Source organism: Marmota monax, unplaced genomic scaffold (assembly GCF_021218885.2).
Source record: "Marmota monax isolate L192 unplaced genomic scaffold, Marmota_monax_Labrador192_F-V1.1 WCK01_AAM20220418_F8-fsc00480, whole genome shotgun sequence".
NCBI lineage: Eukaryota > Metazoa > Chordata > Mammalia > Rodentia > Sciuridae > Marmota > Marmota monax.
This window is the reverse complement of record NW_026692418.1, coordinates 276,778-290,365: the sequence shown is the minus strand read 5'-3', so window position 1 is coordinate 290,365 and position 13,588 is coordinate 276,778. Positions and strand designations below refer to the sequence as shown.

Genomic DNA, 13,588 nt, shown 5'->3' with positions numbered 1-13,588 from the left:
CTGGCCCAAGGGCGCCCTCGCCTCGGAGCCGGGCGCAGGGCCGTGGCGGAGGCGGAGGCCGGCGGGGTGGCGAGCGCGGAGAAGTTTGGTGGCTGGGGGCCGGGCATCCCAGGGTCGCCGGTAAGCGGCGGCGGCGGCGGCTTGGGGCCAGGGCCATGGGGGCTGGCGCGGGCTGCGGGGCTGGCGCGGAGGCGGCGCGGCGCTCTCTGAGCCCCGGGAGCAGCGCGGCGGGCGCGGCGCAAAGTTAGCCCGGCGCCCCGGGACGAGCGCTGCAACCGCCGGCCGCCCCTGGACCCCACCTCGGCCATGGGCGAGCATCCTAGCCCCGGCCCCGCAGTGGCCGCCTGCGCCGAGGCGGAGCGCATCGAGGAGCTGGAACCTGAAGCCAATGAGAGGCTGCCCGCGGCGCCGGAGGATGTAAGTACCCCCTCCTCCGCCCGGGCAAACTTTCTGGGGGGGCGCCAGGGAGAGTACAGTTTCTGTCTCACCCCCGCGGGGCAACTTGAAGGTCTCAAGGTGATGCCGGAGCGCCCCGATTGGCCGGGTCCCCAAGAACCGGAGGGGGCGGAGGGAACGGTCTCCCCTAGGTGCACACGCGCGCCACCCCAGCCCCTGCTCGGGCTCCCGCGGCTTCCTTGCGGGACACAGCCCTGGCCGCTGCGCCAGGGACCTGCCGGCCGCGGGAGCCCCCTCCCCGCGGCTGGTGCAGTGCCCGGGACACGGCGTTTTCCTGCAGAGGCGGCCGCGTCACAGCAGTGACTCCCCCTCCCCTCTCTTTCGCGACCTGCGGACTCTGAGCCCTGGGAAGAACGGGCGCCGCAGAATCCCCTGTCTCCGGCAACGCACACAGGTCTGGCGAGCCTCTTCTTCCTGATTAGCTCCCTCCCGGACACCTGCCTTGTCGCAACACTGTTTGAAATTCAAACTGCCCCCTGTCCATAAACCCCGCCAGAGCAGGGAAAGAAGGAGTGCTGAAAGCGGTTTTGCTCCTAGAAGGGAGCTCAAGAGTCTGAGATCACGTCGGAGCTAGGGACAGTCCCCTGGGCGAGACCAGGGAGGGGCCACCCCAAAGATCTTCCCTGCCATCTGCTGTTCGGGTCTCCATCACGCCGACCGCAGATCCAGCGCTGGGAAGCCCTGGGAACTGGAGTTGCTTAAGCTTCTGCCTCCCGGGGTTAACCTACAAATAGGGATGAAAAATTGGGCAGACACCCTGCTCGGCCCCATCCCTCCCTCAGGGAGGAAAGATAGAAGTGAAACCAGGCCCCCAACCTACAAAACCAAAACCAGAAAATCTGAATGGGGCGGGGAGTTTAACATGTCTCAGGCTTCTATGGTTAAATTATCACTTCCTTTGGGCGCCAAACCCGTGGTAGAATCTCGTGTACCCACAGTTTAAGGCTGAACCTTGGAAGAGAATGGGTGAGTTTCAGCACCTTGGGAAACCGCCCTCCCCCCAACCCAAAATCCTGCAGGCAAAATGTTAATGTTTATGCAGGAGTCCCTTCTCCTTAGCAGGGCTCTTGGCCCCAGCAGGGACTGAGGGAATTGCACATGGGCATGCATTCAGAGGCGTGGGAGTAGATATGGACATAAACTTTAGGCAGAAGTTATCAGAGGCCCTTGATCAGAAATGTATGCCTTTATTTGGTAATTTTTGAGAATCATCCTTGTTCTACTCATATCTCCACCTGACTGTCCCATACCTGAGACACCCACCTTGCTGCCCCCATCCCCACCCTCTACTGTGACTTCCCTCTATTTGTTCACTTGGAAACAGTTAAGCAGGTTTTCCCCGGATTCTTGTGGCCAGTCCCTGAGCCTAATTATGACTCCTGGGCAGTAGCTGGGAGGCTAGGTCAGAAACATCAGGAGGCTACAGAGACCTTGGTGATAAGTGTGTCTTTCTTTCTTTCTCTTCCTCCTCTCCTGCATGGCCTCCCTCTCTGCCAGCACTGGAAAGTCCTGTTTGATCAGGTATGTGAGCAGTTAAATACCCCCCCCTTCCTTCCAGCCCTCTCTGAAATCAGTCTCCCTCTCCCTGCTTTGCGTGGGCTTCCCTAGCTCTGTGCTTCTGAGGTGGTGACGTCGGGTGGAGGTGTGGCCTAGTGCATTTGGGGCTGGGCAACACTGCTCTCCAGGTATCAGGAGGAAACCACCGGCTCTCTTAAGAGAATCCCTCCCTCTCTTCCTCCCAATTCCCACTGCACCAGAGCTGGATTCATACCATGTAGAAACCGGATTGTTTCTACAATACAACATGTGTTGAATGCCTGGGAAGTTTTCTGTAATCAAGGGACTTGCAGTAGGAGGCTGGGGAGGTGGGGGAAGGGCTAGAGTTAACCATCAGGCTTTCTTTCTACTTCCATCATCAAAGGTCCATGGACACCATGAAGTCAAATCTCTGCCATCCTTGGGGAGTGCCTCACCATATGAGCTCTTTTGAAGGCGAATTTTATTTCTTTAATTCTGCAATAATGATGAGGGAGTACTGGAGGTTACAAATGGAAATTAGTTTGTTATCATTTGCAATGCCTAGAGTCTAGATGCCAGGAATGGAGTGGGGAGTGCCTAGTATTGGCTTTGGAGCCGGGAAATGGACATTTGACCTTCAACAAGGAAGTGGTTCTTTTCTTTGCTTGGTACTCAGGTGCTGTTGTGCATTTGCTTTCCCCTCGTGGTCTGTAGGAGAGAGATGTCCTAGTGATGGGGGGTAGTGAGCGCTGCGGTCTGAGGATGAGATGACAGTGTCATAGATGTTAAGTTACACAACTTGAAGAGATGAGTCTGTTTGGGCCAGAGGAGATATGCTGGGTTAGAGAGGGAGATAAGGCTGAAACAACAGCTTGAACCAGACCTTTATTGTGGGGAAGGGAAGTGTTTCAAAGTTTTTAAGCAGGGTTGTTTCAGGATCCAGGCTGTGTTTGGAAAGATCCTGTGTAGTAGTGAGATAGGTGAGGTGTATTGCAGGAATGAGAAGCTGGTCAGGGACCTGCTGCCAAGAACAGACTCACTTGTGTTAGTCAGCTTTCCAATGCTGCAATAAATACCTGAGATCGTCAGCTTACAAAGAGGAAAGGCTTAATTTGCCTATAGTTTTGGAGGTTCCTGTTGATGATTGGTTGACCCCACTGCTTTTGGGCCTAGAGCAGCACATTCTGGTGAAGCAAAAGCCACTCACTTCATGGCCAAAGAGCAAAGGGAGGGGGGTCCTTTGAGGACACACCCCCAATGACCTAAAGACCTCCCACTAGGCCTGACCTCCTAATAGCTCCAAGCTGGGGACCAAGCCCTTAATATATGGACTTTTGGGAGACATTTATCCAAGTAATAATACAACTTGGAAGATAACAATGAGCATGGACAGAGAGAGGGACATGTGATAGGAGAACAGAAAGATCTTAATAGACCTGCAGAGCTGAGGAGGGTCCACATTACCTGAGATTCAGAAGCTAGGAGGAAAGGGAAAAGGGGGGATGGGGGAGGAGGGTTGGCAAAAATGACAACTTTGGTATAATTTGAAGAGCCAGCTAAACACAGATGCCCAAGTGGGACTGAAGCCATGGAATTTCCAGGTGAAGGACTTGGTGAGCCTGGACTGAGGATTTGGGGTTATCGTTTACATTACCCATAAGGCTCTGCTGCAGTGCATCCACCAGCTGCTGTCCTTACAGGATAGAGCATCTCTCCCTGGGCTCCTGAGTGCCACCCACTCTCCCTCTGGTTCCTAAGGGTATAGCAGCTGCTGGCCTGGCACCCCAAGCCCAAGGCAGGAGGGAGCCCACTGCTGCCACTGCTATGGCTACCACCAAGCTGCCAGCCCTTCACACCTCCTGCCAGATTTAGAATCAGAACCTAGAACAAAGTGTATCATGTTTTTTTTTTTTTTTCTCTGTGTCTTTCACATTTTTTGATTAATTTCCTTTGCCAGTTCCTATGGGTGTGTGTGTACATTTAAAAACAAACCATTTGGATGAATGGAGGAGAATTTTTAGTGGGAAGCATTTGGGACTCCAGGGAGCAGAGAGAATGTGTACCCAATATTTCATTTTCAGGAGGGAGGTCCTGAATATCACCAAGAACATCCCCCTGCTTCTGGAGAAGCCCACCTAGAAATCATTTCTGGACAAAGTTAATTCTAGGAAAGAAACTACCAAAACTTTGGACAGTTTTATCTCATAATAATTTCCACATGATGCCTACTCTCCATCCCTCCTGAGGCATCAGAAGCCGGTTTCTTCCTTCCTGTTGGTGCTTTGTGTTTAAGGAGAGCTGCTCCTAAGCATGACTTTGACCTCTGGCAGATGTCCAGTCCATGTGCATTCATTGCCCCCGTGCTATTAGCTATCTTTTGACTGTTCCCCTGACAGGGCTCAACAAGGCGCAGGGATGAAGCCTTTCCAGTGGATATTTGGTCTCAGGTTGTTCAGAAAGCTGTTAGAGTTTCTCCTTCCTGCCTCTTCCTCTGGGACACTGGTGCACCTGGCACACTTGGGGAAGAGGGTGGGGGTTGAGGCAGCCTCCCCATCATTTCCTACCAAGTGGACAGTCTTGGTAGGTCAAATTGTGGTGAATGGGACATGCCACCTATCATGAGTCCCTGCCTCCAGAATTCACTTTCTAGAGGTCAGTGGCAGGGGAGGTCAGTCTAGTCAGGCACATCCTTCCTCCCCTTCTTCGATCAATGGGATACCAGTGGTCACCCAGTTTCAAACTGGGGTCTGTTGGGCTCTGTGTCAGAAATGGAATTGAACCAATTCCTCCAAGCTGTGTGGTTCTTCAGCATGTGGAAACTCATTGACACAGCATGAAGCTAACAGGACCCCATGATGTTGGCCTTGTTGGTCCCATGGGGGTCTCCCTTCAACCAAATGTTCAGGATGCCTTTTGTGGGTATTGGAGGTGAAAAAAGTAGGTGACCCCTGTCCTTGGGTCCCTGTTGTTCTGGCGTTTATCTGGTCTGCTCAGGTGGGGATGTAGCATAGCCAATCCATGCCATCCCTTGACAGCCCCCTTCTGCTTCCCCTTGGGCTGCAGAAGTCACCCCAGGCAGGAAATCTGAGGGTTACAGTTCAAATCCCAGATGTTCCATGTTTTCGTTTTCTACTCAGATTTTTCCTTGAGGGAAATATCTTTTCTTTTCTTTGGGATCTTGATGGTTTTCTAAATATTTAAATAGATTTTTAACGTTACCATAAATATGAATCTGTTAGTTGTGATAGTACAATATCGTTGTAAAAAAATATCTTATTTTTTTACTGTTGAATCAGTGGGGCTTCTCTTCCACTCTTCCTTCCATTGCTTTAGACCCAAGACAGTTTGCATCCCTCTCTGGATCTCATAAGGATGCCCTTTTGTTTCCTACTACTTTTTATGATTAAAAAAAAAATCATATATCCCTTTACTCCACCTGGATATTACTCCTATCCAGTTTCACCAGTATTGCTTATTAAGAAACCCTTTCTTGGGGGCTGGAGCTGTAGCTTAGTGGTAGAGGGTTTGCTTAAGTACATGCGAGGCCCTTGGTTTGATCCTCAGCACCACATAAAAATAAATAAATAAAATAAAGGTATTGTGTCCAACTACAACTAAAAAATAAATATTTAAAAAAAAGAAAAAAGAAACCCTTTCTTTATCTATTGTTTGAAATGTAGTTTCGTTTGGCAAATTTTATATGTGGTTGGGTTCCTTTCTGATTTCTGATCTATGCCACTGATATTTATAATTTTGCACAGATAATATGCCCTTTAGTTACTGCTTTATATTTGTTCCTGAAAAGCTCCTTTTTTTTCAGATTATGTTCTCAGTCCCTTCCTGAATCCTAGAGAGGTTTGATCTAAGGTCAAATATTTGATCCAAGGTCAAAGAGTAGGTCAGTAGCAAATGTGGGACTGGAGCCCAGTTAACCCATACAAGGTTTCCTGGGTTGAAAGAGCCATTTGCAGGTTCATCCTTAAAAAAAAAATGCCTCCAAGATCTTTGAATGTTTTATGAGAAAAGGGGTTTGGAGCAGAGTTCTGTTAAGTCAACAAGGCACAATGGCACAATTTGAGTTCAGAAGAGCAAAAGGGAGTAGAAAGAATTGGTCATCACTTGATTTTGTCTCCTCTTTCTCTGGGAACATGCATTTCCCAGACCCCCCATAAATATAAAGAAACCCCAATTTTGTCAGTCTCTCAGATGGGAAGTAGACAAGTATGACTATCTCACCAAACTTCTAAACAAATGCTACAAACAGAGCATGGGGCAGCTTAGATGGGCTTCATGGGGCTGAACCTCATATTTGGAGGTGGCCAGACCTGAGTTTAAGTCTTACTGGCTTGTCACTGAGGACAATTATATTAACTCTCTGTGCCTCTATTTTCTTCTATATGAAATGGGGACAATGATCCTTAACTCCAGGATGACTGTGAGAATTAAGTGAAAGTGGAATCGCCTTTTGCATTATCTGATTCCTAGTGGACATTTGACAGATGGGTCTTGACTAGGAATCAAAATTTGCTGGGAGGAAACACAAGGATCACTTTTGAGATCTGGGTTCCTTGAGAGAGCCACTTCTAAGCCCAGAGGATTTTTCTCCTTTCTTTCTCCCAGAGTCTCCTCTGCCCAGCCCCACTCCTCCTAGCCTGGGGGTCTTCCCCTCGCCTGACCCAATGCCCATCTCATTTGTAGTCCTCCCGCAAGCTGGCTTAAGGGGTTCTGGGAACTGAGAAGAGGTTCAGATGAGACTGCTGAGTGGATTAGTGAGGAGCACAGAGAAAACACTGCCCCAGAGACAGCAGCATTGGCCATGGTTCCCGGAACACACGATTAACCATCAGAACAGTTCCCAGAGGGGGACAAAGCCTTGGATTTAACTGGAGCCTCCCTTTGCACTCTGTACCCCCAACCCCTTACCAAGTGGCCTCAGGGACTCTTGTGGCTGTGGACTCACCTCCACCACAAAGCCAGATTCCCTGCCCTGCCCCTGCTTCAGTGACCCCATCAATCAGCTGGAGTTAACCTTTTTATCCCTGACCACTCACAAAAAAATGCATTTGATGGCAGCTGAGCAGCAGAGACAAGGGATCCCAGATCACACACTGCCTGCCTGCCTGCCTGTCACCCATGCACATGTAAGTTTGCACAAATGGCAGGTCAAATTACAGCCCTGCATGTGCTCTCTTGGGTCAGAATATCTAGTCCAGGAGCAAGCCCTAACCATGGGCCTACCACATCCATGTGCCCCAGCATGCCTCTCCCCACCACCCCTGCCACCATGTGGCTGCCGCTACCTCCTCAAGGACTACAGGTTCTTAGAAGGTCAGTGGAAGCATCTTGTCCAGTCTGCTTGTTTTGCAAATGAGGAAAGAGAGGTCAGTGACCCTGTGAGGTCACTTTCTGTAATAATGCCATAGCGTCTGTGTTCTTGCCACCAGGCCCTGCAGACTCCCATTTGCTTGCATGCCCTGAGTGGTGACTAAGGCAGGTAGGGGACACATGTCTAGGCCAAATCCTCATTCTCCCATTAGCTGTGTGACAATGGGCAAGCCAGGCAACCTCTCCAAGCCTCAGATTTCTCATCCATAAACTTCCTAGAATAATACTTGCCTCTCAGCATTGTGAGGACAGGGTGGTGTGTGTGGTACCTGGCACAGTGGGCAGTGAGCACCCGATAAATACTGTTGTATATTACTGGAATTTAAAGAAATGAACATTGTTTTCAAAATAAGCTCTGACTTTGGTCTTTTTGTTTGTTTGTTTGTTTTAACATTCTTTTAGTTGTCAGTGGTCTGTTATTTAATTAGTTTATTTATATGCGGCGCTGGGAATTGAACCCAGTGCCTTACACATGCTAGGCAAGTGTTCTCCCACTGAGCCACAACCCCAGCCCCTGACTTTGGTCTTGAATCAGTGTCTGGATAGCCAGTCTGGGTTCCTTTCTCCCCATCAAGTTGCTTTTTTTAGGGTAGAAACTGGGAAACCACACTCTTCACTGAACTTTCCAGAAAGAAAGATGAGAAGGTTTTGGACAAAGGGTACCTGGGAAGTGCTGATACCCAAGTGCTCCTCTCTGGTCACCTGGCTTGACTGCCTGCCTGGTAGAGGTGAAGAGGCAGATGTCTGGCCACCTAGTGGGCTAGACCATCCTCCTCTCTGCCTGGCATTTCCGTCTGGCAATTCTGGCTGGACTTTCGTTGGTGACTGGTGGTGACATTGGGCCCAGGGCGCTGTCCTGTTAAAGGGAAATGAATCCAGTGTGTCTTGAGCTATGAACAGCTAGAGTTAGCCCTCAGCCTCTTTCCCTGGGTGGGTTTTTTTGCTTGTTTGTTTTTAAACAAAGTACAGGTCTCTCTGGGTAAAGTTTCTTCTGAGAGAGCAAACGCCTAGTGTCTACTGTCTGCACATGTCTGTCATCTCATTTTGACTTAGCAGCCCCAAGAGAAGTATTGTCCTGTCTTTACAGAGAAAGAAACTAAGGCCTGTAGGGATGGGTCCTACCCAAAGGCACAGAACAAATGAGAAGCCTCGGTAGCAGGTGTGTGTGTTTGTCCCCAAGTCCTCTGAGAGGCTTCTGAAATGTGGTAGAAGGGCTGTAGGAAGTGAAAGGGCAGTTTGGTGCCCCTTTATCCTTCCCATCTTCTCCTGGTCTGCTTCCTGCTCTCCTCCTTCTGCCGGATCTCTCAATCTCTGTTCTGAGACACTTTGGTGGCTTCCAGGAGAATCAGCAAGGGATAAGAACTTGGGCTAAAGGGGAGACATGGGGCAGATGACAGACCCCCTCTGCTCCCACCCACTCCTGCTGCTCCCTGTCTGCTGCTCCTTCCAGACTCCTGGCGTTATGGTCTTGATGTAGTTTCAGTCCCTAGGTGACCCTGACAGACTGGGCCAGATGAGTCAGCCTGGGCACTATGCCTGCTCCTGGTACCCAAGGGGCCTGCCTCTGAGTCACAGCCCCCAACGCCCCCTCAGAGCCTGTGACATAGCAAAGGCAGGGGATCCAGGGCTGTCTGCCTGAGAGGCCCTGGGGGTGGCGCTGAGCAGGGAGGAGCAGGGGCTTCTGAAGTATATTCTCGGGGGTGGGGGGGTGGTGGTGCTGGGACCTGGTAGAAAGTCTCACCTCCACCCCCCACTGTCCACCCCATCCCAGCTTCTTGCATTCCAGGGAAGATCTGGGGTCTCCTCTTCTGCTCGCTGCGCAGGTGTCGGGAGAGCTAGGTGGTTTTCTAGACAAGCTGACTGTCCAGACACTCAGCCTCCATTCAGGCCAGGATGCCCCCTTCTCTGCTGAGGGAATAGTGTCTGGCACCTTAATGACCCTGCCAGCCCCAGTCCCTAGGATTCAGCTCTGTGACCTACAGATGCTCAGGAGCCTGGCCTGGGGCTTTCAGGAGAAGTCTCTTGTGAGTCCCGAGCTGTCCCCAGAGTGACGACAGCTAAAAGAACAGAAATAATACAACTGGGAATCCTGGAATCACTGCAGCTTCTCCAGCTGGCGAGGGAATGGTCTGGCCAAACCCCAGGGGAGCAGGGAGCACCAGGCCCCTACTGCCTCCATCTGGGGAGGCTGGAAGACATGAGGGTCAGAACCTGGTTTTAGGAACAGTTCCCTTCCCCTCCCATGGAGGCTCAAGGTCTCTGGAAATCCCTGCCTCACCGTCTTGGAGCTAGCTGGAGGTGCCCACTGTCCTCACTTGGAATGCTGTGATCGTTCAGGTTGGTTATCTCCATGTCTCCAAGATCTCGGTTTCCTTATCCGTTAAATGGGACTAGTTACACTTAATCTGGGGTTGGTGGGAGAATAGCAACAACAGAAGAATTGTGAAAGGGAGTATTTTGAAGAGTCAGGGGAAAGAGGTCAAGGGAAGGGCACACAGTGGTTTTCTCTATGGGGCAAATTAGCATCCACATTTGCAAGGAAGGAAAACTGAAAGAGAAAGGGCCTTCTTCCATCACCTCACCTCCTGACCTCGGCAGCTGCAGCCAGGACCTAATTTATGGGGTTGTAAATATCCATGAATGCATCAGAGTTCCCTGGTGGGCTCTGGCTGTTGGGTGGGGACAGCTCTGTTGAGCCATAAACCCTTGAGCAGCCTCGTTAATTCTGCTCTGCTCAGAAGCTTTGTAATGATACAAGGAGCCAGCAGGTGAGCTGGGGTCCCCCCACACCATGGGGAGGGCAGCTGCCTGCGCTTACCCCAGTTCCAGTGTGCCTGTGCTGTGGTCATTTCCCAAGATGCACTCTGCCTTGGTGGACAGCAAGGAGACGATGGAGATGGGGATGGGAACCTGTCTCAGATCCCAGGTTCTACCTCCCAGATCCCTGAGGTCTTCATGGGGTAGCAGCTGGTTTGTGGGTCCCAGGGGCTGCCTTTGGGGTCTTCGTGAGTGCTCACAGCTCTCAGTGAGGTCCTGGGCCCATACAGAAGTGGGAGAGAGAGGGTCTTCCTAGGAGAGAGACTTCAAGTGCTGGCAACAGGAACCATAAACGTACTTGTCCTAGAAATGCATTTTGTGCAAGTCACACATACATAATAGATACGAAATAGATGGGTTCCCCTCTTCTTTGTCTTACGCTCTGTTGGTGCCGAGGAAATGCCGGAAGCCTTGGCCAGGCTTGCTAGCCTGCAGCTGGGAGGGGGAAGCGGAGCTGCTGTCCTGGGTGCTGAGCAGGCAATCCCAGCTCCAGCGGAGTTGGTTCCCTGAGCGCTTAGCTCAGCGGCCCCATTAGGCCAGTCACTGATTTCTCAGGCTCTCCTGAGACCTGGTGTCCCCAGTCAACCCTTTGGCTGGGCCTGCATCCCACAGATTTCTAGCTTTGCTGGAGGACTCCAGCAAAGTGTCAGCTGCCTTGAGAGGCTGTGCCATTCATGAGGTGGAGGGGAAGGGTTGGTTTTTACCACCAGCAAGGGGGCTGCGTTACCCGAAAGGGAAATATGACTCTACTGTGGACGCATGCGTTTTTCCTAGAGAGAATTTCACGCAGTGTCACTATGAAAAAACACTGTGATCTAAGGTCAAAGTCGGTTGGTAAATGCCAGCTGAACAGAATCAGACAGATTTCTCCACTTTTCCTTGTAGAGCCCTCTTCACTATGCAGCCTTCTGCCCATCATTTCCTTCTAAGAGGGTTTCCCAAACTATAGGACCACAGAATCCTTTTCTCGTGTACTGTCTTGGACTGGAGTTCCACAAAACACACACTGGGAAAATCCTGCATCAAGGACTCTATTTCATAAAGCTGAACACGATGCAGAAAACCAAGGGAAAGCGGGGGGTGGGGATGGGGGGCAGCAAACCCAATGGAGGAACCTCAGATCATGTCCATCTTGACTGCTGATGAAACTCTCTTTGAGTAGTTTCTTTCACTCCCTTGGCTCCCGGCAGCACCTGTTTCCCTGTAACTCTTTCCCAGTCCTCCCATAGAATGAACGGTACCTGGCCCACAGTTGATCCTTAGTAAATAGGTGTTAGATGAACACATGAGAGGATGGAACTAGAGTCTTTCAAACTCTTTTTAGTCACTAAATCCTACTAATGGAAGAGAGAGCAGGCTTTGAGCCCTTCTGTCTGTTATGAGTTTATCTGTACCAGTTACCATCTGTGCAAACTTCAGCAACTCAGTGCTTGGTGCCTTCATCCTCCCTCCCACCCCAAACAATTTATCAGCCTAGTTGGGGCACTTTGAAAGGGGACACTGGTTGTTTGTTTTTTTTTTTTTTTTTTTTTTTTTTATGCTGGGGATTAAACCCAGGGCCTTGTGCATGCAAGGCAAGCACTCTACCAACTGAGCAACATCCCCAGCCCCAGACACTGTTAATAATCATGCTGAGAGAATAGGTATAAACCATGTCAATCCCAGGTAAATCGAGATGGATAGTGGCCTAAGATTTCAGTGAGGTAGCTCAGGTACCTGATGCGGAGCAAACATTCCAAATATTTTAGTTCTTACTGTGTTGTCCTTGGGGTGGGTAGTAGGTAGAAGGCCAGTATATACACAGGCTCAAGGCAGAGCTGCTTGGCCTGAGGAAGCTGGTGGCTGCTCAGCAGTCCCCCTCCGTGCTGCTTGTGTGCATCAGAAGCCCCACAGCCTCTAAGAACTTTGCAGTGCAGTTTGAAAATCACCAAGGTTCCTTCCAGGTCTTTGAACCATGATTTATGAGTCCCTAACCTGTTGTCCCTCTCTCCAGTATCACTAGGACCCTAAATGATCCCACCCGCCATGTAGAGCCACCTCATCCTGGTCCCAAACCTGCCCTTGGCCCCTTGACTGCGATAGGATTCAGAATGGATCCACTGCCCCCCTGTGCAGTATGGGCTGTGACTCTTTCCCTGTCTTCCATCACTGATGGTGTGCATCTCACATGCACGGGGATAGATATGGACCCTTTACATTTCCTGGAGAAGGGAGAGCTCCTGCCACTTGATTGATGGAGACACTGAGGCAGTGTGGCAGAATGAACTGCCCAAAACGGCACAGCAGCTGGGGTGGGGTCTTCTTCCGGGGACTCTCCTCCCACCCCTGGTCCCAAAGAGGGGAAGTAAACCCAGATGGCAGCAATACAGAGAAAACTGGGTAGACCATTTGTCCAGCCTAGGTGGGCTAAGTGCCCCAGGAAGGGGCTCAGGGTAGGAGAAGGGAGATGACTGAGAGTTGTGTGTGTGTGTGTGTGTGTGTGTGTGTGTGTGGCTGGCCTCAGTCTGGGGAGAGCTAGTGACCTAGGGGATTAGGGGCCTGAGGGCTTGGCACTGGTGGGATTAAAAATCCTGTGGAAGGGAAGGTCTTTTCAAGGCCGAGGCAGGTGGGTGGGGGGTGTGGGAGGGCCAGCTTCTTGCCTCCTTCCTTTCTCCTCCCTTTGCCTCTTCCATCCTTCATTCCGGTTGAATGTGGACTTGCCCCCTCACCCATCTCAGGCCCTATTCAGGAGGCCCCCGTGCCATTCACAGTCCATGTTCCTCCAGCTGCCCAGACCACACCACCAGGCTGCCTTGAACCCACCCAGCCCCAACCTCATCCCCAGAGTGCCCCACTGCCAACGCGGGTAAATCCGGGGCACAGAGTACTCGAGGGAGGGGGCGTCTCAGGAGCCTCGGCACATTATTAAAGTTTACAGGACTAGTTTCCCGAAAGCTCAGAACCATGCTGCTAGTATGATCTCCCCCACTTTAGAGGCCTGAAGGAGGCCAGCGGGTGCGACGTGCCCAGAGAGGGTCTGCCGCACCTCCTGGCAGAGAGGTGTCCCCTTGTTTGAATGAGGCAGGTGAAGCTGGTGTCACAGCCCCCGGACCCTGGCAAGCTGAGCCCTGTTTGCTTCAGCTCAGTCACAGATGGGGCAGCCGAGGTGCCAGCTGTTTACCCTGAGTTATACCAACCCTCACTAGTGGCCAAGACAAAAATAGGATTTTGCCATGTCCCTTGCTGCCCCCCAGCAGGGGCACAGGCTCCTTTAGAAGCTTCCTTCTGGGGTGCTGGACCTACCTCTCTCCTGCCTTCTGGGCATGCACTCTCCCCCTGGTTCACTCTCTTTGTCATCTTCGCTCTGTCTCTGACCCCATGTCCCCTGCCCGTCTCTGCCCTTGCCCTCATCTGCCCAGGTGTTGGATGTGGT

General features: G+C 51.3%; 1 protein-coding gene across 2 annotated transcripts in view; it reads left to right on the top strand.

Moving 5' to 3' along the window:
- The first annotated feature begins 268 nt into the window (after positions 1-268).
- Rhbdl3 (rhomboid like 3) overlaps positions 269-13,588 on the top strand; it is a 49,890-nt gene continuing 36,570 nt past the window's right edge. The window contains exons 1-2 of one of the 2 annotated variants that reach the window (XM_046442935.2): positions 269-417; positions 1,954-1,977. In XM_046442935.2, coding sequence (XP_046298891.1) covers positions 307-417; positions 1,954-1,977 — 135 coding nt within the window. In that variant the 5' untranslated portion in view covers positions 269-306. The remainder of the gene's footprint in view (positions 418-1,953; positions 1,978-13,588) is intronic. The other variant, XM_046442936.2, reaches the window with a different exon arrangement.